The sequence below is a fragment of the Pelodiscus sinensis genome, chromosome 2 (genome assembly GCF_052426305.1).
Source record: "Pelodiscus sinensis isolate ZL-2025 chromosome 2, ASM5242630v1, whole genome shotgun sequence".
Classification (NCBI taxonomy): Eukaryota; Metazoa; Chordata; order Testudines; family Trionychidae; genus Pelodiscus; species Pelodiscus sinensis.
Window position 1 is genome coordinate 207,694,461 of NC_143053.1, and position 26,430 is coordinate 207,720,890.

The window sequence follows — 26,430 nt, forward strand, 5'->3', positions numbered from 1 at the left end:
ACACGACTTCCTTTACTATTCTAACACAGGCTATGTCACAACTGCAGAACTTTTCTGGGATACTACATGGAATGCGTCCACTTTTCTGAACATTTTTTGGAAAACAGATGCATTCTTTCACCATCCCTGTAAATCTTGTTTTTCGAGGAAGAAGGAATGGCTCAAAAGAGCAGGTTTTTCCAAAGTTTGGCGCTTTGTAGCTACGCCAAATTTTGGAAAAACCTCTTTCAAAAGAAAAGCGGAAAAAGATATGCAATTTGTATATCTTTTTCCAACTTTTCTTTGTAGTTTAGATGAAGCCAAAGGCAGTGAAGTAAAAGAAAAATGCCCTTGAATGGCTAATTAATTCTATTCTAAACATTTTTAAAATGTGTTGAATTTTTGTGTTTTGTTTTAAAAAATGATGTTATAGGAGAGCGGCGATTCTCAATCATCATTTCATCTATCAAGAAAAATTAGAAGCATGCAAATGGCCTATGTTTCTGTTACCAGTATATTTAGTTAAGCAAAATCATTATCAAATATATATTTTCACCCGTTTTTTTACCATATTCATGAGATGATGACTCACTCAGTATGAAATAAATTGTTTCTGTAATATGCTGTCAATGGGAAATGTTTATTTGACTCTTTTTATGTATGTTGCTGCCATTGATAAAGTAGACAAGCACTACCTTTTAAAAAGTACAGTGCAAATGCTAGAGATGGAAATAAAGATGTTATCTGTTAGAGCAAAATATTAGCAATATAGACAAGTTCTACATATGGAAAAGCTTAATATATGCAAAACTGAGAAAAGCATACCTCTAGTTTAATAGTTTCTTTACTTTTAACTTTGTTTTTGTATGTGTAAAAAGAGACTATATGAAGGGCACAGCTTTAAAAAGTCTATTTTGCTTTAAAAGGGAATTTGTGTATTTAAAGGAAAACATCTTTTGATACAGCTGTTTGAAAATGAAGCCAAGCATATAAGTAATACCTGTGTCTGTCTTTCTAATGATTGTCTTTTGGGCCTTCTTGATAATTACTATATCATCTATTGCCCATTCTTCCAAATAGAAAAAAGGAGAATAAACACAGCACACTATATTTTAAGGAATAATATGATTCCACTGGGCATAACTCAGTGATATGAAATAGATAAACTATTCAAATAGGTAAAGAAATTAATCCACTAGAATACAATTCCACAATATTCTGGTATATAGACTATATTTTCTAGTAAATATCAAGTGCACTATCAAAAGCTATGTTTTGTTATTTTTATTCATGCTGATTAAGGTGATTTTAACACCACTATATTTTTGATATCATTAACAGAGCTATGGAATTGCTTTGTGTTTCTTCTCCCCTTTTGAGCGAGAGATTCGGTTTATGCAGGATTAAAAAGGAGCCAGTTTAGAGCAACCTTTGCAGAACTGGAGGCGAATTAGCAAAGAAAGAGAAAGAAAAGTAACGTTATTTCAGAAAGAATAAGAGTAAGTGTTAAAATGAAAAGTCTTTAAAAGAAAAAGGTTATATAGGTTTATTAACCTTTATTTAATAGGAGGTTTATTATGTGAAGGAAGAGAAACAAGACAATATTTTTCTTCTTCTTTGAATCAGCGTATTGATTAAATTTTCCTTGCTCTTCATGTAAGTATCATCCCAGATTACAGAGCAGTAGAAAAATACCACCAGCCAAATTTACAAAGAGCTTCAACTAATTTTTGCTCATATTTGTATGAGACAAGGCTTCTATCATTATGATATCAAAGCACTCAATAATAAAATGTAGGCACCATATTCCCAGCTGATGTCAATTTTATTGTAACTCTGTTGGTGGAGGTAGGACAACCAAGACCAGTTAAGGACATGAATGTAGATGTCTGATTTGCAGGCATCATCTGGTAATTAGGTATCCTTACATCACAGTGGTGTTTTGAGGCTATAAATACATTAAAGACTGTGAAGTGCTTTGAAAGCAAATGATGAATAAGAGACAGGTATTATTTTGAAGATGATATTCTCATTTCTCATTTGTACTTACAAACAAGGGTGCAAAAATAGGGTCCTGTTTTGAAAATCTAGTCACATCAGCTATGCTTGAAAACACAGTCACCTGAAATAGTTACATACTGCTTGTTAGAGTTGCTTTGTGAAGCATGTCTCTGTTCTCACAGAGCAGATTGATACTTAATGTAGAGTTCAAGTGTAGAAAATTGTTTTCCAAGACTTTCAAATCATCCGTGTAAAAGCCATTTTTGAGGGAGGTTACACAGTTTTACAGCACTATGTCAGCTCACTACCTTGATAGCTTGGCATTTGGGAGTAGCTCTCTATATCCCATTCCACATGCTAGTAGTGATTACTCTTGTGTCACTCTCCTGGTGCACCAGGCAGGATTCTGTCTCTCTTATCAGTTTCTGGGCACTGCAGTTGATGCAGCACCCTGCTACATTGGCTCTAACTGGCTGTGGCTTTAAAAGCCCTAAAATAGCTGTAGGTTTCTAAGCTCTGGTCTACACTACAGAGTTATTTTGAAATAACCTCTCCACCTTATTTTGAAATAATAAGCGGAGCATCCATACTACCAATCCTGTTATTTCAAAATAATGGCTGGCTATTTTGAAATCTGTACTCCTGTTCCCCTCAGGGAATAACACTTATTTAGAAATTGTTATTTCAAAAAAGCACTAGTGTGGACCATCCTCTGCTGCTAATTTGAAATAATTGGCTTCCAAAGGCCCCTCACAGCTGCACTTCTCACTGCTCTGGCCACACCTGCCTGCTCCACTGCTTTCCTTTTCCTTCAGAGCTTAAAACTTCAGGATGTAGGAGCAGCCCCGTGCCACATAGGAGGATCGGACGGAGCCATGAGTTACCCCAATGCTGCCTCAGTCTCCCATGGCTGCCAGCATTCCTGCTGTTCCCTTGGCTGCTAGTGGCTCCAGCTTTGACTGGTATGAAGATCCTGGACCTCATTGAGGTCTGGGGGGTGGAGACTAACCTCCAGGATCTCCACATCAGAAAAAGGAATGCGTCTGACAAAGGTCACAAGTGAACTCTTGACCAGGTCTGCGTGAAGATCAAGGAACTCCAATAGGCCTACCACAAGTCTGGGGAGCAGAGTAGACACTCCAGGGTAGCATCACATACGTGCTGCTACTTTGCGCACCTGGATGCCGTCCTGAGAGGCAGGCTAGTCACCTCCCACACCCCTGTAATGGAATTTGGCCAGGATATGCCTGGCATCAGCTTCTATGAGACCCATTGAGGAGGAGGAGTAAGGAAGAGGAGGAGGCCAGACAAGCAATCATGCTCACCAGCCAGGAGCTCCTCCTCACTCTCGAGACAGTTCCCCCCTCCCAGGATGTCACCCAGACTTCTGACGATCCGGGCAAAGCACTTCAGGTGAGTTCTATAACATTCGTAAATACACGCAGGGGCAGGCACCAGGCTGCGAGGGGCTTACTCAGCCTCATGGACCTGACAACAGCCTGTTCATGTGGGTGCACATGTATCACCAGTCCAGAGAACTCAGCCCCATGACGCTGTCACACAGGAACCCCTTGGTTCTTCTCCCAAGGTTCTTGGAGAGGCCTACCTTACTTCAGCCTCCATGGTGGGACACCTTCCCATGACAAGCCACCATTAAGGAGTCTGGGATCACAGAATCACACATCAGTGCCGCACAAGGTACAGGGTCGTGGCCGCACTCGGAGCATTCTCTCCCGGTCAAGTGTGGAGATGCAGAGGAGGCTGATCCCTTGCATGGGAAACTGCTTGGGGAGAGGAAGAGGAGGGGAACCTAGTAGCCTTCTCTCCGGCAAGTGGCCTCTGCTGCTCCCACACACTTCCTCCAATCCCCCTCCCCTATCTCTACCAGGAAGGGATAGAAGTTCCCTCTCTGTGGGATGCCGCCAGTGCCTGGCATGCATGGGACACAGTAGGAAGCCAAGCTACTCCATCTCCCCCTCCTGCCCACAGGCTACTGGCCTGGCCAGCACCTTCCCTTGCCTACTTGTCCCCGGGCTGTGGGCATTGTGATGCTCCCCTGGGATGTCTTTGCCCCTGCTGGAAAGTGTTCCCTTTCTAGGCAACATATGGCCCATCACCATCATCTGAACTGAGACCTTTTATGTTGGCTCAGAGATTAGGGCTAGGCTTCATACACAGTGTCTCCTGGGATGTCTTCCCTTGTAACTTCTTCACATCAGGGACAGCTGCAAGCTTGGCATGTCTCCCAACTCCCACACCATCTGCATGACTCCATGGGATCCACAGTCAGAAGAGAACCTGAGAGGACCTCATGCAGGAACAGATGGCCTTCCTGCAGTCCCTCATCCAGGGTCCTGAGGAGGAGCACCAGGAGTGGGCTGCTGACTGGGAGTAGCAGAAGGCTGCCTGGGACCAGCTGGCATGCCAGCATGAGGCCGTGTGCTCCTCCCTCATCTTGGTGATGAAACGCATGGCCTTGTGCATGAAGCAGGCCACCAGCCACCTCCCTGCCTGTCCATGGCTTCCATTCCTACACCCCCTTGTAGGGGTCACTGGGGCCCCAGAATATGTGATGGTGGGATCTCTTGGGCAACTGACACCTCACAAACAATCAGAGGCAGGTGACAGTCTCAGCCCTGTCCCTGAGCTCTCTTGACCCCTATTCCCCCATCCCCCATTTCAAGTTCTTTCTCTAGTCCCTCCCCTGTTGTATATCCTCCCAATAAACAGTCCTTTTTTTTTTCAGAAAAGAAGGCTTTTTTATTTGCTCTGCAGGGGAGAGGGTGAAGGTGAGATGGGAGGGCAGGGGAAGGGAGGGGTAGAGAATGAAAGGCACACAGAGGGAATGCAGGGGCCCTTCTGGAGAGGCACTGGGGAGAGTCTCACAGCTGGATGTGCATGCCATCTATGCCCTTCCTCACTCCAGAGCTGGGGAAACTCATGGCATCAAAGTGTCCACATTGCCCAGAGTGGTTGATGGGCTTCGCTATCTGCCAGAGTATGGCCCCAAATGTAGATTTCCTCTCACCAAACTGTTTCCAGATGGAGCAATAGTTGTCTGGCATGGCGAGCTTTCACAGTGTGATGGCAACGCACTTCTGCAAGGGGATGGTGGGTCTCAGTCAGGTGTCCTGTCACCTGAGGGCAGAGGCAAGACACTCACTGAGCTCCAAGAAGGTGGCCTTCCACGTGAAGAAGTTCTGCAGCCACGACTCATCATCCCATTACTGCAGGACAATGCGGTTCCACCAGGTCAAGCTTGTCTCTCTCCCTCAGAAGCGGCATTCTGTGGTGTCTAGGGCACTGAGGGGCATGCGCAGATCCAAGAGTACCAAGATGTGGGTGATGAGGGCCTGCAGTCCTGGCTGGTCCTCGTCCTGCTGGAGCAGCATTCAGGCAGTTTGGAAGTACTGCGCCATGAAGCGCAGCACGAGGCCCGTGAGCATGGCACTGCTTTCCAGCAGCTCCAACTCCATGTTGTGAGTGCTGTGGCATCCATAAGGGCAACCAGAGCACACAGCATCCATTTGTGTCCCACAATGGGGAAGGCAGTGGAGGACTGTCATGTGAGATGCAGCCGTAGAGAAGAACCCTTAAAAGCACATATCTCAACTTGCCTGACCAAGAAGCCATAGGAAGTCTTTGTCCTCCTGATGCCCTCTCTAAAGTGCTTCATGGGGCTCTAAATCCAAAGCACACTCCAATCGGTATGGACACGGTATTTTGAAATAATTCTGAATAATTTCGATGCTCCCCCATAGTGGCAACACTATTTCAATTTTGTTATTTTGGGAGTTATTATTTCAATGTTACTTATTTTGAAATAATTTCCTACTGTAGACATGCCCTAACTGAGGATGCAGAGCTGTTAATTAAGAGCTACCTTCTAGTTGGTAGATTTTATAGCTTGATCTATCTCTGTGTGCTTTCCCTCTTGTGCACAGATGCAGAATTAGCCTCATTCCAGTACAGTGTACTCTGTTTATGCAAAGAATGACTGCCACAATTGAATGCATTATACTAATGTCTGATTCATAAATGTAAATAACAAAGTCTAACTTGGTATATTTTTATAAGGATAGTTTCTTTTTGTCACAGAATAATAATAAAAGTTAAGTATAAATAGATTCAATTAGAATTATGCAGTTCATTTTACATTTAGGAAGCTACGCAGTTTCATGCTATCTTGCATATTTTCAATATAGATTTTTGTCTGCTTTAATTTTACACTGGAATTCAATAATTAACTTCAAAATGCAAATTCCATGCCCCTTTTTACTTGTCAGCTATCCTGCAGCAAAATATCTAAGGATATACTAGGTGGGAATTTTGATTTTCTTTGAATATCTTATTTGTGATAATTAACTAGAACCATGTAACAAGCTTGGGGCAGACGTAAAGCTTGTTTTATCTGCTTCAATAAGCTAGATCTGTGTGCAATAGGGATTGGAACTCTGAACCACCAGTATGTAAGTATAACTTTTCTGAGGCATGTCACTGGTTAAGTGACAAAAATATTCTAATTGTCACTGAAAAAGAAAAGTCAAGGGTACATTTGAACCTGTCAGTTGCACTCATTCCTGTTATCCCTTTAGGGGATATCATACAGCTTGACACCAACATTTAAGCTTTGAAAATTATGAGCTCATCTATTTCAAATGGGATGGCACACGTTCCCAAGCCTTTGCCATTACTTATGATGGGAGATGGTGATCACTTTTTTGTTCAGATATTGATATTGCATAAGCTTTTTCTTCTTCTTTTTTCCTGTTTCAGAATGAAGAACAAATTTTGGTATTTTGAGTTTGGCACTTCTGAAACTTTCTCAGCCACCTGCAAGAAGCTGCATGAATCTGTAGAAATAGAAGTAAGGAATTAATTAGTGTATGTTACATTATACAATGTGTCTGGTTTGACTGAAATACAAGTGGGAGGGGGTAGGGCAAAGTGCTCAGACCTAAAAAGACAAAGGAATGCACAAGCTTTTGACCTCAGATCCCAAAATATTATTTTGTCATGTCTATCTGTGGAGTGGAACAAAGTTCAGTCTGATGATTAGTGTAGTCTTAATACAGTAGAACAGGGCAAGAGGTGAACAAAAACATTAGAAATCAATAGGGAAGTTAGTTCACTAGGTCAGATAGAAAAATGACAGACTGTTCGGAGGAGGGACAATTGCCGCAGGATTAATATAAAAAATCTTATTATTTCTAGGTCCCAAGTTTCTATAACCTTTAAATCTCAATTCACTAAAATTGCACTTGCTTTCCTGAATAAAGGTTAACGAATACATTTTTTTAAATCATTCCCCTTCATTAACAACTTTTCTCTTTGCACAAGGGGCCATCTTACCTTTACACATCTAAGGTTAGCTGAAAGGGCCCTCTTAATAGATGTGGACAGAATAGGCATTCAAAATTCTTAGATGAGGGAGCTTCGAAGGCCTTGGTCAGTCACTCATGTGGGCTAGTAGTCATGTTACAAAAGTAAGGTGACAAAATATAATATAATTAGAAATATAAACCTAAGGATGTACGTTATAATAAAGCAAGCATTGTTCAAGTTAAATGAGCCCTTTTTCTTTTCTCATGATAATGGCAAATGACCCAAACTCACTTTCTGTGTAGTCAATGAGATATTTTATAACTGATGATAGCATAAGTGGGCCCAAAATGTGGTGTTTAAAAGAAAAGTTAATTGGGCCTGATCCAAAGCCTGCTGAAATCGAAAGACTCCCATTGATTTGGATTGGATTTAAACTGAGCACTAGTTCTACACCTAAAACTTAGCTCAACTTGGCCGTGGTGCTCATGGGTGTGAAAAGTTCACACTGCATAGACACATAATTAAGCAGATGTAAGCCTTGATATAAACATCACTAGGTTGACAGAATAATACTTCTGTTGACCTATTTACCTTCAGTGATTAAAAAGCCCCCTTCATCACAGTAGCAAGTGCCTACAGGTAGAGCTACTGACAGAATTGCCAAGCTCCTGGATAAGGTGGGGGACATCTCCGGCAGTGAGTTAAAGGGCCTGGGCTCCAGCCGCTGCTTCAGTAACAGCAGTGGCGACCAGAAGCCATAGCACCTTTTAAAAAGCTGGACTGTGGGACAGATTTCCCTTTGCTTTCCCCTGTGAGTGGCCCTGTCTACAAGACACCACCAAAGATTACTGAGACAGAAGTTCTGAGGCTTATGAGGCCTGGGACTTGCTTAGTTTGTTGTTAGGTTGAAATACAGAGTTTTGCTTGTGAAGGGTTTTTTTGTTGTTGTATGTTTTATTTGATGACCCTGCCAAACTGTAATTTCTCCTGAAATTATGGATATTTATATCTTGTTCTTGAAGCAGACTTTTATACCTAATTTTGATTTTTAAGAAAGTGCCTCATATTTGGTTCTAAATACAATTAACTTGAAAAACATTTTCCTAAATATTTGGGGAGCTGACTAGCAGGTTTGAGTTTTGAATTTGTTTTTGGAATGTAAGACTCAGATATAAATTAACAGAATATAAAGCACAGGGGCAGATTTTGCACCAGTGGACAACTTTCCACCCAGCCAGTACATGAGCTGTCTGCCTCATAAGAGTTGATCTCCTTAAACTCAGCAGCTGTATAGATGGCCATATATTTTTACATTCTGCACAGTCAAAGTTAAATGAATTTCCAGCCAGTCTCAGAAAAGTGGTAATTCGGAGACTGTAAATTATTGTTATTAAATTCAAGACATTAGAATTTCATTATATTATATATGCTTGTTTTTAGTCACTTAATGCATGATGATTAATATCATTAATGCTAAAGAGAGGTACCTGAGCAAATCAAAGGGAAATATTTATGTGATGGGTGGTGGGAATAAATTATGCAAAGCTATTACTTTGACAAATAGGTTACTCTTACACCAATAATCCCTAACAGCATATTTGTATTTTATTCTCTTTTGTTTTTAACTTGTAAGCATTTGTTACAATGTGTTTTCATCTGGTTTGTTATCTTCTGCCCTTTCCTCGAGGACATCATTGCAAATGAGACCTTGGTGAATAATAGCACATTTCATTTTGTGAATAAAACACACAAAGAGTGAATTTGCTACAGAGCCAAATTTTGCATGAACAAAGCCCAAGAAGATTAAGGATCTGTATCTCTGAGCTGGGAGAATATAATCAGGCACTCTATGGGCAAATATTTGTTCATCCTTATATTTGGTTTCTAAGTTAATTAAGCCTGGCCTTCCTAATATGCACTCAGATTTCTTAAGCCCTGTTCTTTCTTTTCTGTACAAGATGAGCAGTACATTTTAAATTGCAAATTCATACATGAAAGTCCATGTGAAGGTTAGTTCATGAAAGCAATGCATGTACTGACTAGGAATGCTTTTCTGAATTGGGGCCCAAAAACACAAGGCATTTCAATGAGAAGGAAAGCAATTTTATGGAGGAAAATGGCAATCTGTAACATTAGGTTTCTTTTCTTTGTCATTTGAGTTATTACAAAATTACTTAAAGCTTTACAGAGTGACCTGGGCTATCAGCTTCTCCTCCATAAATACTTTTTTATATAAATGAGCATGGTTAAGTGACAATATGGTGTGGCACAGTATTGCACTTATTCAGATTGTATAGGCTTTATCTCTGTTCTTTTCAGGAAACTAAATCAGACTTGATAGCTTCACTCTAAGACAGATCTAAAATGTTCCAGGCTAATAAATGTAATAGAAAAGCTAACACAGAAAAGTGGTCTGCTTCCAAGAATGAACCCAAAAGGAATCAAAACAAAACCACTCTTTTCTAGTTGATATAGACATGATATACATCTAAAAAGCATGCTGGTACATTAACAATGCCTTTACATTACATGAAACAGAAAAATATAGGAACACAATAGGTATGTGGTTTGTTATTTTAGCCTATGAATGCATTAGGGCAACAAAAAACTACCTATAGACCAAACTCCTCTGTGTATGAACAAAAGAAACCCTCCTTTACTAATTCCGAAAGTAATTCCGAAAGTAACTCATCACAGTGGGATTCTGAGGCCTAGTCAAATAATTGTCTTAGTGTACTACCCGCTGTGCTCAATATTGAGTGAAAATGGAAGTGAGGCCTCTGAACCATCTTATTTTACAATTCTTCTTTTATTTAAATAATTCCAGTCGGTTTGGGGGATGCCAGACCTTTATAAATTAACAGCAGGGAAATACCAAAGGTGTCAGATTGCATATTTATCATCTTTTTCGTGTAATACTTAAATATGTATTAAGAAGTGACTGACATAAATTAGGCAGATTTCAGAAGCCACAGGCCGTGGCTTGTAGAGGACCCCCTTCTGCTTGACATTTCATCCTTGTCAAAGATCAAATTATTTTAATTTAGGCTGCAAATTATAAGGAATGAAGACTTCTTTGTGGGAATTCCCTGTGGTAATCTGACTTTTGTTGTTACTGCTGCTTGTCAGTGTGCAAAAGATATAATATGCATGCAAATAAGGTTAAAAAATATGTACTATCTAATTATCCAGCCAGTACATTCCACTTGAAGACAGTGGGAGGCCTGACACACAGTATGTGTTTGATTCATTGAGGCCTGCAGGGTATTTACACAAGATTACTTTTAATTATGAAATTAATATCTGTTTATCTAGAATGTATAGCAGTAAGTAAGTATACACATGAGTGGAATTTTTTAGTAAAATAAATCTTTCTTTAATACATATAAAATATAGAAAAACTCTGAGTTTTCTTCCAAAATGGCATTGAAGACTATCATCACTTTTTTTGAAAATCAATAAAAAGGTGCCCTTTCTGTTATAATTTTTGCCTCAACTGCCAAATCATTTCAAGATGTCATTGCACTTTACCAGCTTCCCTTTCTGAATATTATGCATAAGTTTAAACTCTCACTGAAGCATTTTTTTTTCATAATTTTATTCTTGGTGATCATATATTGGCATTCCACCATCAAGCCATAATCCTACATGTTCAAATGTACAAGTGGATCCCTGTAGCTATGCAGAACCCCACTGAAAGGGCTCAGTGAAAGTCCAGGCATCCACCAGCATATTGTAAATTATAGGAGCAGGATCTAATATGTCCACATGTATGTGGTTATGCCAGAATGTCTACACATCTGAGCTTTATTGTCAGACACAATGCTAGTATGCAAATACTTTCAGTCAGTATGGGAATGTGGATCCTGAGGACTTTGGATGGCTACATGAATTAATAAATAGATATAAAGCCTTTGCCGCTGTAATAGGTGCAAATATAATGCAGGTTGTATTGACCAAAAATCATTTGTTTGCTATCCCATTGTTTGTCAGTTCCTTGTTCTAGGTGGAATGGGTGGAATGCTCTAGTCTTCTTTCTAAGGGAATAGGTGTCTGTACTGAAAAACCACAACTATGTTGTACGTGTACTGGAAGTATCGTCTGACAGGCCAAGGACTGAATGAGCACAGAAATTAAATTATCCTCACACCCATCAATCTACCTACATTTTAGGAGATGTAAACATGACAGTGTATGGTGACTCCTCTTCTCTGGATTAACAAATGAGTTTGCTGTCTAAGACTTTCCATCTTTCATGTGTCATGAGCATTAACTTTCCTAAAGAAATAGCAAAGAAACCAAAGTGCGACCCTTACATCATTTTCAAGAAAAGTTATTATATTATTGAAGAAACTGATTTTTTTAAAGCAGAATAGAAATTTCCTTGTGACTCTACTGGTAGCGCTTTGATTCTGACCAAAAAAGTCATTGGTTTACATGGGCTCATTCCCAATGAGGTGATTGCTGTATAGTACTAGGAGGGCATGTGCTATTAGTCTGTCAGATGTGGTGATAGATTAAAGTCCTCTAAAAGTCCTCTTGGTGAACCGCAGTGGAGACTGATGGTCCAGCATTTCACCAAAGTAGAAGCATGGGCAACAATAGTTTCCCTCCAATTATGCGCCTCATGCCTGGAGGGGACCATCTGCAGTTGTGGGAAGGTAGTGCCAATTCAATGGTCCATTCTCTACACCCACTGAGTCTGTAGTTTCAGAAAGGCTTTGCACATAAACATGGGCACCCCCCACTTCTTGTCCAAACAACCCCCACCAATCCCTCATCCTAAACACTAAACAAATCAGCCTAAAATAAAAGTGAGCAACAAATTTTAAAAAATGATAATCAAAAATTCCACCCAAGCAAAGTTTTACCCTAAAAAGGGAGAAGCATCAAAAATTCCATGAAGTCTATTTAGGGACTTCTACTATTGCTACTGATTTTACAGGAAAGTGCTCAGAAAGAATAGTGCTGGGCAGCAGTATAAAACTGTAAAATAGAAAAAGTATTTCTTTGTCACAGACAGGAGACCCAAGTACAGTAAAACCTGTGTTATCTAGCATGCTCGGGGATGAGGCCGTTCCAGTTGTCTAAAAATTCCAATTATCTGAGAGTCCCTTTTTGGAGCTGCGACACCCATGCCACAGGGGCCGCCAGCTGCCCAGCCCAGATCCCGGTTGGCTGGATTATAGCGGTGTGACGGGAGGCTGCACCCCGCCTTGTGCCAACTGGATCAAACCACCACGTAGCCGTGACCAGCCACATGGCCGAGTGGATCAAAGTGCCGGGCCGCACAGTCACGCCAAGTCCGTAGGAAATTTGCCGGTTTCTAAAGTTTTCCAGATAATTAAGTGCCGGATAGCGCAGGTTTTACTGTATTGTGAAGGTAGCTTTTGCTGTATGGATATTTGTCCACCAAGAGTTATAGTGAGATCATAAACGTATTTCACATGAGTCAATGCATAACCATCAAGTGATAACCTTTCACTACCAAATGGTTCCATATTTAAACAAGCATCCTGGGAATGAATAGTAATCATATTCACATTCTGCTTCATCAACCAATATCTTTCTTCCCAGTTCATAGTTCCTTTCCAGAAATAATATATACAGCTTTAAACAGGAGTATGCATTTGATGGTAAGAGGAATGATGAAGGAAAAATACCATCTGGAAGTTAGAACATTCTGATTTTCTCTTTCTGTCTTACTGCTTTCTCTCTTTATGTCTTTTTTCCCCCTTTGCTAATCAGTGTGATGGAATTCAGATAGACTTAATCAATATTTCTCTGGAAGGAATTGCCATTCTGAACATTCCAAGCATGCACGGTGGATCAAATCTTTGGGGAGAGACCAAGAAAAGACGTAGCCATCGTCGAACTGAAAAGAAGAGGTTGGATAAAAGAACTACTGTCACAGATGCCAAGGAATTGAAGGTTGCATGTCAAGGTAAGCCTGCAGATTAAAATGAGCAGCTGATTCTAGACACTCAAATTATTAAGCTACACTGTTACATGCCTCTTTGTTGAAGCTGAGAGTGGCTTAGAAACACATACACACAACGGTACAGCAGTGTACAGGCATAAACACACACACACACTCATAAATGCAGTATGTGTGCAAACCTACCTTCCATAGATAGGACGTCATATAGGACATCACACAACATGGAACACTGCTGTTCTATTCTGTAGAGAAAATGCTTAATGCTATAGAGTCCAGATAAAGGGTAGTCATGAATAGCACTATACATACAGTTTGGTTTCAGGGACAGTCACAGTCCTCTTCTGACAGAATTTGTCCTCCATGGCGATAGAGCTTCACATCGTGGTAAGTGTGAGGATCTGTTAACATGCTATAGCATACCATGCCTGAATCCCATGTGTGCTCCCTGACTATATAGACTACAGTTTGTCTGCCAGCTTTCCCTTCCATTTTGTCATTATTCATTTTTATAGAAAAGATCAGGATTCAATCCTAAGATTTTATTACTAACAGTTATTTCTGACAATCATTATAGTGAGTAAGTGTCCATTTTACTCAGTGGGAGCTGGACAGCATTCATTGTAACACACCATTAAATATCACAAGTTAAGAAGTCTAAATCAATTTTTCTCCAATTTTTGCATTTTGTGGACCACAAAATTTATAAAAGAAAATTTCTCGTAAATCCATCTGTCCACCCAGCACCCCAATATCTTGGTCTCAAAATCTTATTTGCTATGGACCACATGAAAGGGTTCTACCGATAAGACTATGAGACCGTTGGCCTAAAGTTATCATCTACCTATACCTTCTTTAGCTCTCTTTTCACTTCAAAAGAAAAAGTTTGCTTACTCCAGTGGGTTACAATATTAAAAAATTGTATATCTCAATAAGCCTGATAAAACTCAGGACTTTTACATTCTGATTTTATCTGAATCCTTTTACTTTTGCTGCTTCCCTTTAAAAAATTCCAAATATTTGCTTTCCCCCAGATCTGGTACTCTGCAATTAAACTTTTTAAAAATCATTATTTGTTCTTGCTACTAGGATAGGATATATTATGGTCTTAAGCCACTGCCGGAATGAGATGAGAAGGCAATGTACATTGTCAGCAGTTTACTGAGGCATTGTCTTTGAGAAACGTGCAAGAACTCTGAGATTGGTTGAGGACTGGTCACAACAATGCCATCTGCTATAGCCATTAACAGAGTGCAGCATGTTCCCTTCACCCCGATCCTTATGTTAGCCCAGCTTTGATACTCCATGTGGAGGTGGGACACGTTTATGGTTCTACCACACCTTTCTACCAACTACAGAGTTTCTACTGCTACTGTCAATGCTGGAATACCTTGCTGGAATACCTTACAAAACAGTACTTGGTCCATGGTTTGCAAAGGCACTTTGAATCTTCTCTCTTCTCCCTTGTACTTCTGAGGCAGTCTAACAACTTGTTAGCATTAGCACTTTTGTTGGTAAAACTTTTGTCAGTAGGGCTGGGGGTGTATTTTTCATGTAAGTTTCATAGACAAAAGCAGGAGTGTGGACAGCATTATGTCAGCAGGAGAAGCTCTCCTCCCCACATAGCTAACACTGCACATTGGGGGTGATTCAATTATGCTGTCAGCAGAGCTCTCTCTTGCCTGCATAAGAGGGCTACATGAGAGACTGTAGCAGAACAGCTGTGCCACTGTAAGGTCTGTAGCTTAACAAAGAAAGGGTTGCAATGCCTTTCACATCTAGAGCAAAGGTTCAAATGTCTTTCGAACTGGCATGGATGAGAATCATTGTAATCTCTCAGCTGTTTGAAGTTCTTAATTAAATGGGATAAGAGTTTATCCAGTGAATGGTGGATTGGTCTGTACATTACAAAAGTAATTTATTAAACTTTGTTTACATCCTTGTTGGCAGTGCCAGCAGAGATCTCAAGGACTGAATAAAGGGTATTATTTAACTTTAAGGGTAGTCCCTCCATTTTAGTGCTCAGGAATGTTGTCAGGTAGTGCAAAGTAGTTTGGAAAGCTTCTGGCTCTGTTATTGTACCTTTTTGTTGGTAAACAATATGACTCTTCTTTCAGTATCAACCAAGTACCTTTTCCAAGCCGGATATTAACATAAACATTTAAATCTAAAGTAAAGAGTTAGTTGATAAGCCCTCGTTGTTATCAGATAGGAAAAAACAAATTTGTTAGGTGAAGAAATGTATTTTTATGTTTCAAAGAGCTTCTTTCAAACAACAGATTTTTTAAATGTATGAAGAAGTAATTTAAATATAGTTCTTTTGGAATTTAAAAAAGAGCTTTGGTTAGGTAAGGTGAAAAGTTTAAATCTATCAGCTATCAAAACAACTGACTTCCTGTCTGTTTTCAGACTGAACGATTCCTTTGCTAGCTCCAGAATAGTGTGTCCTTGAGTCACAACTTCTCTTAGTTTAGTGTCTTTTTTATCCTTTAAATAGATTTTAGTTACTGAACTACTTAAAGGCTTTTGTATTTTTAATTTAGAGCAAACATTTCACAAAATGTTAGACTTCTGAAGTTTGCACTGATGTTTTGAGAACCAAGATAAATACACACCTGCATATTAGTCTCTGTTCATTTATTTACTTAGTCTGAATAAATATCCTTTCAGCTGGTTTTATATCCAAACACAGCATCTAATCACAAGACCTAACTAAACAGCCACACTTTATAGGAGACGCTTAGCTTACATAAGACTTTTATAACGCTACGTATCTGATTTTCCTGAAAATCTAATTCTCTTAATTAGAACTGTTGAGCAGTATTGAAGCTCATTTTTGGTATAATCAAATAATAGCAATGCAACTGTGTTACTAAAACTGTGGACCAAACTGTGTTTCATTATAAATCCTGCTTTTGTGATTTTATAACCTGACCATAAAAATGTGCATTGGGCTGAAGCTTGGCACACAAAATCTGAATTTTGGAATAATTATCACTGTCAGCATTGAAGACTGGGTGGTGACTGTGCAACCTGCCCTGAATTAGAGGCGTCATGTTGCTTTTCTAACCCTGGAGCAGCCCAGGAGGAAGACTGTAGGATTAAATGCACTAGGTTTATTCCTGGTCCAGAATATATGGCCTGATGCATGCAGCTTTCCTTACTTTTTGTACTGAAGGAGAAAGATCCAAAGTTCTACCTACTGCTGGCCCCTGCTGCCCACTGGGTGGCAGGATGTATTTGTTCTATGGAGCCTGCTTCCTCTTCTGCATTTCTACTTGTGAAGGATAAGGGAGTAGGAGGTTGCCTCGCATTTGCATGCTGCCATACTAGCCAGGCCACAACTTGCTCCTTAACTTAAAAAACAAAAAAAACACCTGGAGATCATGTTGTCCAGAGCCTTGTGCTGAGGCAGGAACAGGTATACTTTGACCATCCCCAACCAATGCTTGGCTATCCTGTTCTTAAAGACCTCCTGTGTTGGGGATTCCACAACCTCTCTTGGAAGCTTATTTATCGGTCCCCCTGAGTCTTCATGCCTCAAGACTAAACATGCCCCATTTTATAACCTTTCCTAAAAAGTCAAATTTTCTAAATCTTTTCTTCATCTTTGTAGACCTCCCCTGGACTTTCTCCAATTTATTTGCAAAACAATTTTATTAAAGTCTGTGAAACATAAATTAAAATTTAGCAATTTAAAAAGCCAAGATCTTTACTTAGGTGTATGAATGCAACTTCCACTGATTTCTATGGGAGTTTTGCATGGATATTAGAGTGACATTTGGCACTAATATTTTCTTCTTAAAAGTGTCTTTGATATATATAGATATAGATTATTAAAATGTACATAAAAACATGGCATATTTTAAGAAAAATTTCTAGAGCAGAAATGCATGTACTTATCATTACCTGATTGAGTTAATAAAGAATTATTATAGTTTATAATAATTATTGTAAATGACCTAAATACAGATTTAGTTGGCAGTCTACATTAGCTAGCAGATGTGTTAAATTATGCAAAATTATCACATGCAATATTTTACTATATTGAATCCCCTGATATTAAGATATATGAAATGTCTACCCATAATTGAATATTCCAAGGACAGCATTTTAACTGTAACTGTGAACCGTCTTTCTTTCTGAACCTTAAAAGAAATCATTTAACATTATTTGACCATAATTTTTCTTTATTAATATAAAAATACGAATAATGAGTATTTTAGAAACAGTGCAGCTATGGCATGAAGACATAAATATGAACTTGGACATGTAACTGGAAACAACTAAGCTTCCTAGTTTTTAGTAATCGAAACTCACTCAAAACATAGTTTATATTATGACACTGGACTGTCCATAAAAGAAATATCTATTCTGTTAATCAATATAACAACAATGATTACATATTAAATTCCCTTCCTGTCAGAAATGTTAAAACAAGTTCTCAAACCTTTCCCTTTTTTCTTTATTTGTGACAGAAGGAAATATATTATTAAGGGAATTACACGGCCAAAACTTTGTTTAGGTAGTGAAAAATATTGGTGTTCTGTTTGATTAATCTTATTTGGAACCCAGTCCTAATTGCTGAAATTTATTTAGAGAATAATTTGGTTCTGGATTATATTAAGTACCTCAGTGAATCACGCTTTAAGGCCGAACCCCATGTGCGTGCATACACATACACTGTGTTCATACGTACATATAACTTGACTCACATAAGGAGTCCCATTGACTTCAAACGGAATACTGGCATAAGCAAATTTACAAGTATAAGTATTTACAGGATCAAGATGTTAAATTATAAGATCTTCAGGAATGAAGCATTTCTTCCTATGCACCTTATAGAGCAATAGGTATACTGATGCTTAACAAAATGTTAAAAAAAGGCAATCAAACTGAGCAGCTTAACCACAAACCTGTAGTGAGATATTAGCCAAAGGCTCCTTAGACATTAGACAGTGCATATTAATGGTTTAATTCAGCATTTAGATGTAAACCAAGCTCCTGGCCTATGATTCAATAACTTGGAGTAAAAATTTCTGTTGATATGTGTCAGGGCTGTTCCCCACTCTGGCAATCCGAGTGCAGAAGGTAAAGGCCTGCAAGAGAGCTTCAAAACCTTGCCTCTACAGGCACTGGTTACAAAAAACTTCCCCCCAGAATCATAATACATGGATTTTGGAGAACCACTGCCACCATTAAGTGCTTTTTGATCCCTAAAAAGCAGGGGCAAATATTTGAAATCAATCCCAAGGGTACCCCAAGCTCATTTGTCACAAAACGGCTTGAAAAAAGAAAAGAGAAAAACAAGCTGTATTCTCTGGTAGCTGATCCCTCAGTCGGAGGCATGCAGATACACACAGACAGACCCTTCCAGGACACGCAAATTAAATCTTCACCTTAAAAACTGATTTTATTAGAAAACAAAAGATAAACTTGATAAAGCATTCTTGGTTGCTAGATGTTACAGAGCAACTAAGGACATTTACTTATTTCTATTTTTCTCTTTGTTCAGTCCACTCCCATGCTCTGAATTCTGTGGGGGCATGGTAGGCCTAGGTTTAAATCATTCAGTGTCTCTCAACTCCTGGTTTATCTCTCCCACACAAAGAAAGCAGAGAACCTATGTCCAATTCAAATTTCAACTCTCTATCTCGATTGGTTCTCCCGGGCCTGTTGGCCATCGCCTTTGCTAGCTACCTGAGCTTAACCCCAGAGACACTGGGTGCTGGTTAGCACGCCTCTAGTCCATTACAATATGCTTGCTCCATTACAAGTTTCTGATTTGAAAAGCAGAAACCATAGAAATGGAACATGTGCCAAAACAACATCCTCTCGGTCACAAAAATGAGAAGATGCTAAAGTCACAGGGGATCTTAAGAGCAGCTCTGTAACAGGGCGGTCTTCAGGGGCCTGAGGACAGCCAACTTGTTTAATTATCAGACGCAAACGGGAAAAGGTTATATGTCCTTTATAAAGTGCTTAAATAGGGGTCAGTGCACAGAGGTTGCAGGAAGACGGTTGGCTTCTGTGAGTAGCTCTGGAGCAGAGGGAGTGGGTAGCAGGGCAAAAGGTCTCTTGAGTCATGGTAACTTACTTTGTTTTGTGTTTGAATTCATAAAATAGTGTCTTGGAGCATAAGCCTCAAAGACTTTGTGTGGCAGAGAGACTTTAATGGGACAGAGAAGGTACGTCTAGACTACATATCTCTGTCGACAGAGAAATGTAGATTAGGCACCTTGAAATTTCTAATGAAGCAGGGATTTAAATATCCCACACTTCATTAGCATAAACATGGTTGCCTCCTTTTTTTGAAATGGAGCTTTTTCGAAAAGAAAAAAAGAGTCTAGACATGGATCTGTTGAAAATAAACCCTTTTTCGACAGATCCTGTAAACCTAATTTTTTGAGGAATATAGGATCTGTCAAAAAAGGGTTTATTTTTGACAGATCTGCATCTAGACAGCCTTTTTTTTTCCCCAAAAAGCTCCATTTTGGAAAAAAGTGGCAGCCATGTTTATGCTAATGAAGCACAGGATATTTAAATCCCTGCTTCATTAGCAATTTCAAGGTGCTTAATCTACATCTCTCTGTCGACAGGAGAGGTGTAGTCTAGACACAGCCAGAGATGGGCCAGTAGCCTATATTTGGTGAATAACATAGGACGGAGATCGGTTCTTTGAACTTAGGGAAAGATGAAGCAACAGCTAGTCTGATGTCATAGAAAGAGAAAGAAAGCACACTAAGTAAGGCTAACATACCAACAAGGGAACAAATCTAAGCATACAACAGAGCTAGGGGATAAATGGCAGGAATTCTCTAAGGTAAGTTGGAATTCTTAATGGTCCTACAAAATCCTTGAGTTAATCAACAAGCTTTGTAGTGGGGAGGGGATTTTAAGGTATTGTGTGACTATTTTCAGTGCTGCCTGAGCTTTCTGAATGTAAACCTTTGGATCAGAATGTTGACTCCAAGGATCTGCAAGCCTTGTAGAGTGAGAGAAAGTACATTGTAGGACGAGTTTCAGGATAAAAATCTCTTGTTGAGAAAAGCCAGTAGAGTATCTATGAAAGTTCAGGTTACTCACTGTTGATTGAAATCTGCAAACAATATAATGGCAATGGCTTTGAAAGAGGTAATTTAACTTTTAAACCTTTCAATTTAAATTAAATTAAATTAAATCTTGCATACATTTCTCAGTTTCCCTCCATTTTGTGTTGTTTTAGGCAATAAACATAACCAATTATTATATCATTTGACATCACATAGGAAGATGAATATAGCTATTGTATCAATTCTGAAGTCAGAAGGGACCATTGTGATTATCTAGTTAGATCTCTTTGGTAGCACAGATCGTAAAACTTCCCCAAAACCATTCCTAGAGCAGATCAATTTTAGAAAAACATCCAATGAGTTTAAAATTATGAGTGATGAAGAATCCACTATGATCCTTGCTAAGCTGCTCCAATTGTTACTTACTCTGATTGCTTTTAAAAAGGTGTGCTTTATTTCCAGTCTTTAACTTCTAACCATTGGCTCATGGTATACCTTTATCTGCTAGAGGAAAGATCTCATTATTACATATTCGTTCCCCAAGTAGGTACTTATAGATTCTGATCCAAGTCACCCCTTTACCATCTCTTTGTTTAATTAAATAGATTGAGTTCCTAGGACATGGTAGGAGCCCTTCAGATGAGGTCCCCCCCAACCCTGCCCCTCCTCAGCATTCAGAGGTTATAGGGGGTTGAGCTGCTGGCATGGGGGGATGACCACAATGCCTGGGCCATCAACAATATCACCCACTCATAAGACCATCCCTGTCCCATTACAAAAAAAAGTAATAACGTCCCCATACCATGCCACCCTCACTGCTGCACTGGTATGGGTGGCAGTGCTGCCTTTAGAGTTGTATCCCAATATACCTGGGAATAGCCACTGCTCTCTTGCCACTCAGGGTATGTCTACACTACCACCCTAGTTCGAACTAGGGTGGTTAATGTAGGCAACCGCAGTTGCAAATGAAGCCTGGGATTTGAATTTCCCGGGCTTCATTTGCATGTTGCCGGGCCCCGCCATTTTTAAATGTCCGCTAGTTCGGACTCCGTGCCCGCGGCTACACGTGGCACGAACTAGGTAGTTCGGATTAGGCTTCCTATTCCGAACTACCGTTACTCCTCGTGGAATTCAAATCCTGGGCTTCATTTGCAACTCTGGTTGCCTACATTAACCACCCTAGTTCGAACTAGGGTGGTAGTGTAGACATACCCTCGGCTCTGAAGGCAGTGCAGAAGTAAGGGTGGCAATACCATGCCCCCACTATAATAGCCAGTTTTTATGAGAGAGACCAGATTTCACAGTTTTTTTCACTATTATGAATTTGGCAAAATCCTATTCACCATTGATTGTTATTTTTTTCCTTCAACTTTTAAATAAAAATCTGAAATGGCAGAGTCAAGAACCAATCCCTGCAGAACCTCACTAGAAACATGTCCAGTGACCAGTCTCCATTTATTATTATATGTTGAGACCTGACTGTTAGTCCACTTTTCATCCATGTAAAATGTACTGTGTTAATTTTATATATTTTTAGTTTAATCAAAACATCATACAGCTCCAGGTAAAAAGCCTTACAGAAGTCTAATTATATAACATCAATGCTATTACCTCTGTCACTCAAACTTGTAATCTCATCCCAAAAACAGATATCAAGTTAGTGTGACAGGATCTGCTTTTCATAAATCTGTGTTGATTGACATTAATTATATTATCCTCCCTTAATTCTTTATTAATCAAGTTCTGTATTATTGAGATGGGAATTGAAGTCAGACTGACAGTCTGATAATTGCTGAGATGGTCCTGTTTATCCTTTTAAATGTTGCCATATTAGCTTTTTTCTAGTCTTCTGGAACTTTCTCAGTGTTCCATGACTACTGAAAGTCAGCATTCATGTTCTGGTGAGCGCCTCAGCCAGCTCTCTTAAAACTCTTGAATGTAAGTTATTGACAGCTACTTATTCAAATATGTGTATATATAATACCACTGTTTACACTGTTTAACATCCTCCTGAGATTCTAATAGAATAGAAGAGTGTTATAATATAATCTGATGACATTATCTGTTTTTCCCCAAATATATTTATTTATTAAACACATCAGCCTTTTCTGCATTATAATTGATAATTCTACCATTTCCATCTATTAATAAACCAGTACCTTTGTTAGGACTCTTTTTCCTCCTAATATACTTTAAAAACATACTTCTTATTGTTCTTAATTCTGCAGACCATAAATTACACTTTGTATCCCTTGCTTCCCTTATCAATTTCCTACAATTCCTAGTTTCAGGTAATATTCATTACCATCAATTTTTGCTTTCTTCCATGTGTTACATGTTTTTATTTTTTCAAAATCACTTTTAATATTGTAATTTCTGCTACAAACTGACATGAAAATAGATTTAGAATGCAACAAGCATCTTCATAAAGTAATTTAATATATGACTTGACACTCCTGCCTACTTATTTTAGAATATACACTTATTGTATGGATTGATGGAAGTGGACACACCTGCTGTTGTCTATTTCACCCATATTATTAGTCAGTTTTCTGGGTTAGTTGGATTACTTTAGAGGAACTTGTTTGAAATTGACTAAATATGATTCCAATGTCTGTTTCAGAAATGTAGATGATACACTTGGCATCCAATTTCCAGTAAGCAGAAAAATTTCCAATCATTTAAATTCAGTGACTAAATCAATTAAAGGTTGAGGCAAGAAAAGAATTACATATTATTCCTTAATGTAAAAAATATTGAAAAAAGATTATGGTAGATAGAGTGTCTCAATTCATAGAAGAGCTATGCATACTGATGTTGGATTAGCTTCATTGACTGAATGTAGAGTGGTCAAATCACTAGTTTGGAAATTCTTTGTTGGGGACCCTCAGTATTTCAAGGCAAAGTTTAGCATGTAAAGTATATTGTATTCATGGTGTTGTCAACTTCCTATGGAACTTTTTTCTGTGCATTTAAGTCTCTCTCTCACACACACATATTGATACAAATAATATGATATTGCATGAACCTCAAAAGTCTGAAAGGTGTGCCTAAAACAACCATTTGATTTAGATGTTTTTCTGAACCTCTTTAGTTTGATAATTTTACAAAATTGTGTATGCATTTCTCATGGGGTTTTTTTGGTTGTTTTGTTTTTTACTTCTGCTTTTGGCCCTGAGTGAAACCAGGAATGCAAAAAAACACAAACTAAACAAAAATGAATATATGTTAATAGCCTCCTCCCCCCCCCCCCCCCCCCGCAAATACTGCCATAAATAGATAGAACAAAAAAAACAGTCATGTAGCACTTTAAAAACTAACAAGATAGTTTATTAGGTGATGAGCTTTCGTCGGGCAGACACTGAAGAAGTGGGTCTGCCCCACGAAAGCTTATTACCTAATAAACTATCTTGTTAGTTTTTAAAGTGCTACATGACTGCTTTTTTTGTTTTACCAAGATCAGACAAACATGACTACCTCTCTGTGACTATAAATAGATAGGTGAGTTTTTTCATATATCACAATTAATTTGAATTAATTTGAATTAATTTGAATCTGTTATAATTTTATAGGAACCAGTTTTCCCATGTCCAAAGATGTGTACGGTATCTCCTCACTTCACTTTGTTTTGGTTAATGTTTTGTTGTTACACTGCTTATCTATTTGAGCACATGCTTGTTTAAAGTTGCATGATGCTCCCTTGTAACATCATTTAGCCTGCTGCTTTGTATACTACTTCAGGCCAGTGCACAGGAATTTCTATGGTTTGGGGGGGGGGGGGAGGGAGCTGGTAAATGTGGACTACAAGGGTGTGAATGCACTCACCATGGTCCCCCCTCCCCCCCAAGTAAGTAGAAAAATCAGCTCCAGCCCTCCCCCTGGATGTCCAGAGCATGTGGGAGGTCGACTCAGGCAGAACACTGCTCTTGCCTTCCCTTGGCTGGCTGGAGCATGCTTACTTGGGGGACCGTGAGGGGTGCTTTTGCAACCTTTGTGCACACACTCACTCACACACACACTTATGGGCCTGTACTCACAGAGTTTTCTGAAAAAGAAGCCTGTCCTTGAGCTGGTTTGGAACCAGGTTGGGCTAGCAGCCCCCTGCTCCCCTGAGTTCCTTATAAGGTATGCAGCTTGGCAGCTACAGTTCAACTGTCCCTCCCCTGCACTGCCCTGCTGCTCCTGCCCTCTGCCTTGGAGCTTCTTAATTCTTATGGGGAAATTCACTTAACATCATTTCAATTGAAGTAGCATTTTTCAGGAACATAACCTAAGTGAGGAGTTCCTGTATGTTTCTAATTTCAACATTCTCAAATAGGAATTGAAAGAATTCAACAAACATACCATGTGCAAACTACATTTGTGACTTAAGATTTACAATAAGAACCAGTGAACTGATGAAACTCCACAGACTTTCAACGTGGGAGAGTCCTGATCCAAACTGGACCCAGAGTAAATAATAAGAGGATTAGCACAGAGTTAATAAATGTATAGTGTTGAAAATGTGTAAAGAAGAATGCAGAAGGGAAGGCTGGTCAGAAGAGCATGAGAAAAAAAACATAGTAATGAAAACATCCACATTACCATCATCTGATGGTGTAATTTGAAAGTTTGTTAATTCCTTGTCCAATATTGCATTAAGGTAAGTCCTGGATTCCAGTTGAGATTCTCCTGGTTTTTTCTTTGACAGTGTTTAATATAGTCTTCAAAATAACAATTTTCTTTAGAATGTCGAGATTTTATTTAGAAATTAGAACTTTCCCTTTAAGAGCTGTCCCTTCCCACTTTATCACTGTTGAGAAAGATTTTCATGCTTCATTAGAGACCTTAATCAAGGACATACTTATAGGTGACAAGTCAAAAAAGATCTTAGTATTTAAATGAAATCATTATTGTAATGTGTAAACCTTTGCAGGCTGATCTTTTTTCAGCAGTTTCACAAGAGTTGGAGTTGATAGCCTGGTGTTGTAAGCATCTTTTTTTTAAATGCCTACACATACCAGAATGATTGCTTCACATACCAACAGGGTGGACCCAGTCCTTTATCTTGCTAAGACACCTAAGCTATATACCTTGTGCTTAATCCAGGGAGTTCTTAAAACCAAAATCCTCTCTGCTTTACATGGATATTAAAAATAGGATGACCCTCTTTGTGTTTTCATAAGGTCCTTGAGGAAAATATCTTTTTCTGCCCTTTGTGCAACGGGTTATGTGTCACTAGTCTTCCTAGACATCAGTTTTTCCTGGAAGTGGCATGGCATTTATGCAGAATCTAACTCTCTACCCTTACACACATCGTAGCTATGTCTAGACTGCAGGCTTTTTGCTCAAGAAGCTTTTTGTTTGAAGAAATCTTCCACAAAAACTTCTTGCACAAAAGAACATCCACAGTGCAAAAGTGCATTGAAAAAGTGATGCGCTTTTGCGAAAGAGTGTCCAGACTGCTTGGAAGCTCTCTCACAAGTAACAGTGATTGCTATGGACAGAATGGCCACCAGGGCACCTGTGCTTTTTCCTCTTCCCTCTTCTTGCACAAAATACCTTCTTCCCTGTCTACACACGCCTTTTTGCACAAGAGCTCTTGCGCAAAAAGGCATTCTTCCTCACTGAATGAGGATTACCAATTGTGTAAAAACCCCTCTGATCTTTTGATTTACTTGTGCAAAAACGCGCTTGAAGTGTGGACGCTCCACGAGTTTTTGCGGAAAAACGGCTGTTTTTCTGCAAGAACTCTATAGTGTAGAAATAGCCTGTTTTATTTTTACTTGTGTAGCCCCCCCAGACCTCAGGAAGTGAGCCCAGAGGAACACATTTTGGAATCCTTTAGAATGAAAAATAGTATCTGTGATAATTGCCAAAGGGTGATGATTATTCTTATTATTGGAAAGTATTAGACTGAAAATCTGATTTGGATTTATATTTATCAAGTCTGTATATGTGTTTCTGTGTGGTATATATTATAATAAAGAAATCCTTTTATTTACAAGGCAATTGAGATTACCATTGTATTATTCCTTTGTATTATACCACATAATGTTCATTTTATTTCAAGAGTTATTCATCGAAAGAGGATAATTATGGTATATTTCACAGTCTGCCAGAAGGAAAATGTATCATTGAAAAATTTCATTTCCC

At 39.0% G+C, this 26,430-nt stretch overlaps 1 protein-coding gene across 1 annotated transcript in view; it reads left to right on the forward strand.

Moving 5' to 3' along the window:
- The window catches only part of DGKB (diacylglycerol kinase beta), a 492,141-nt gene that overhangs the window by 379,950 nt on the left and 85,761 nt on the right, over positions 1-26,430 (forward strand). Inside the window, exons 21-22 of the mRNA XM_075922292.2 lie at positions 6,757-6,847; positions 13,054-13,249. Of these exons, the coding sequence (XP_075778407.1) occupies positions 6,757-6,847; positions 13,054-13,249 (287 nt within the window). The remainder of the gene's footprint in view (positions 1-6,756; positions 6,848-13,053; positions 13,250-26,430) is intronic.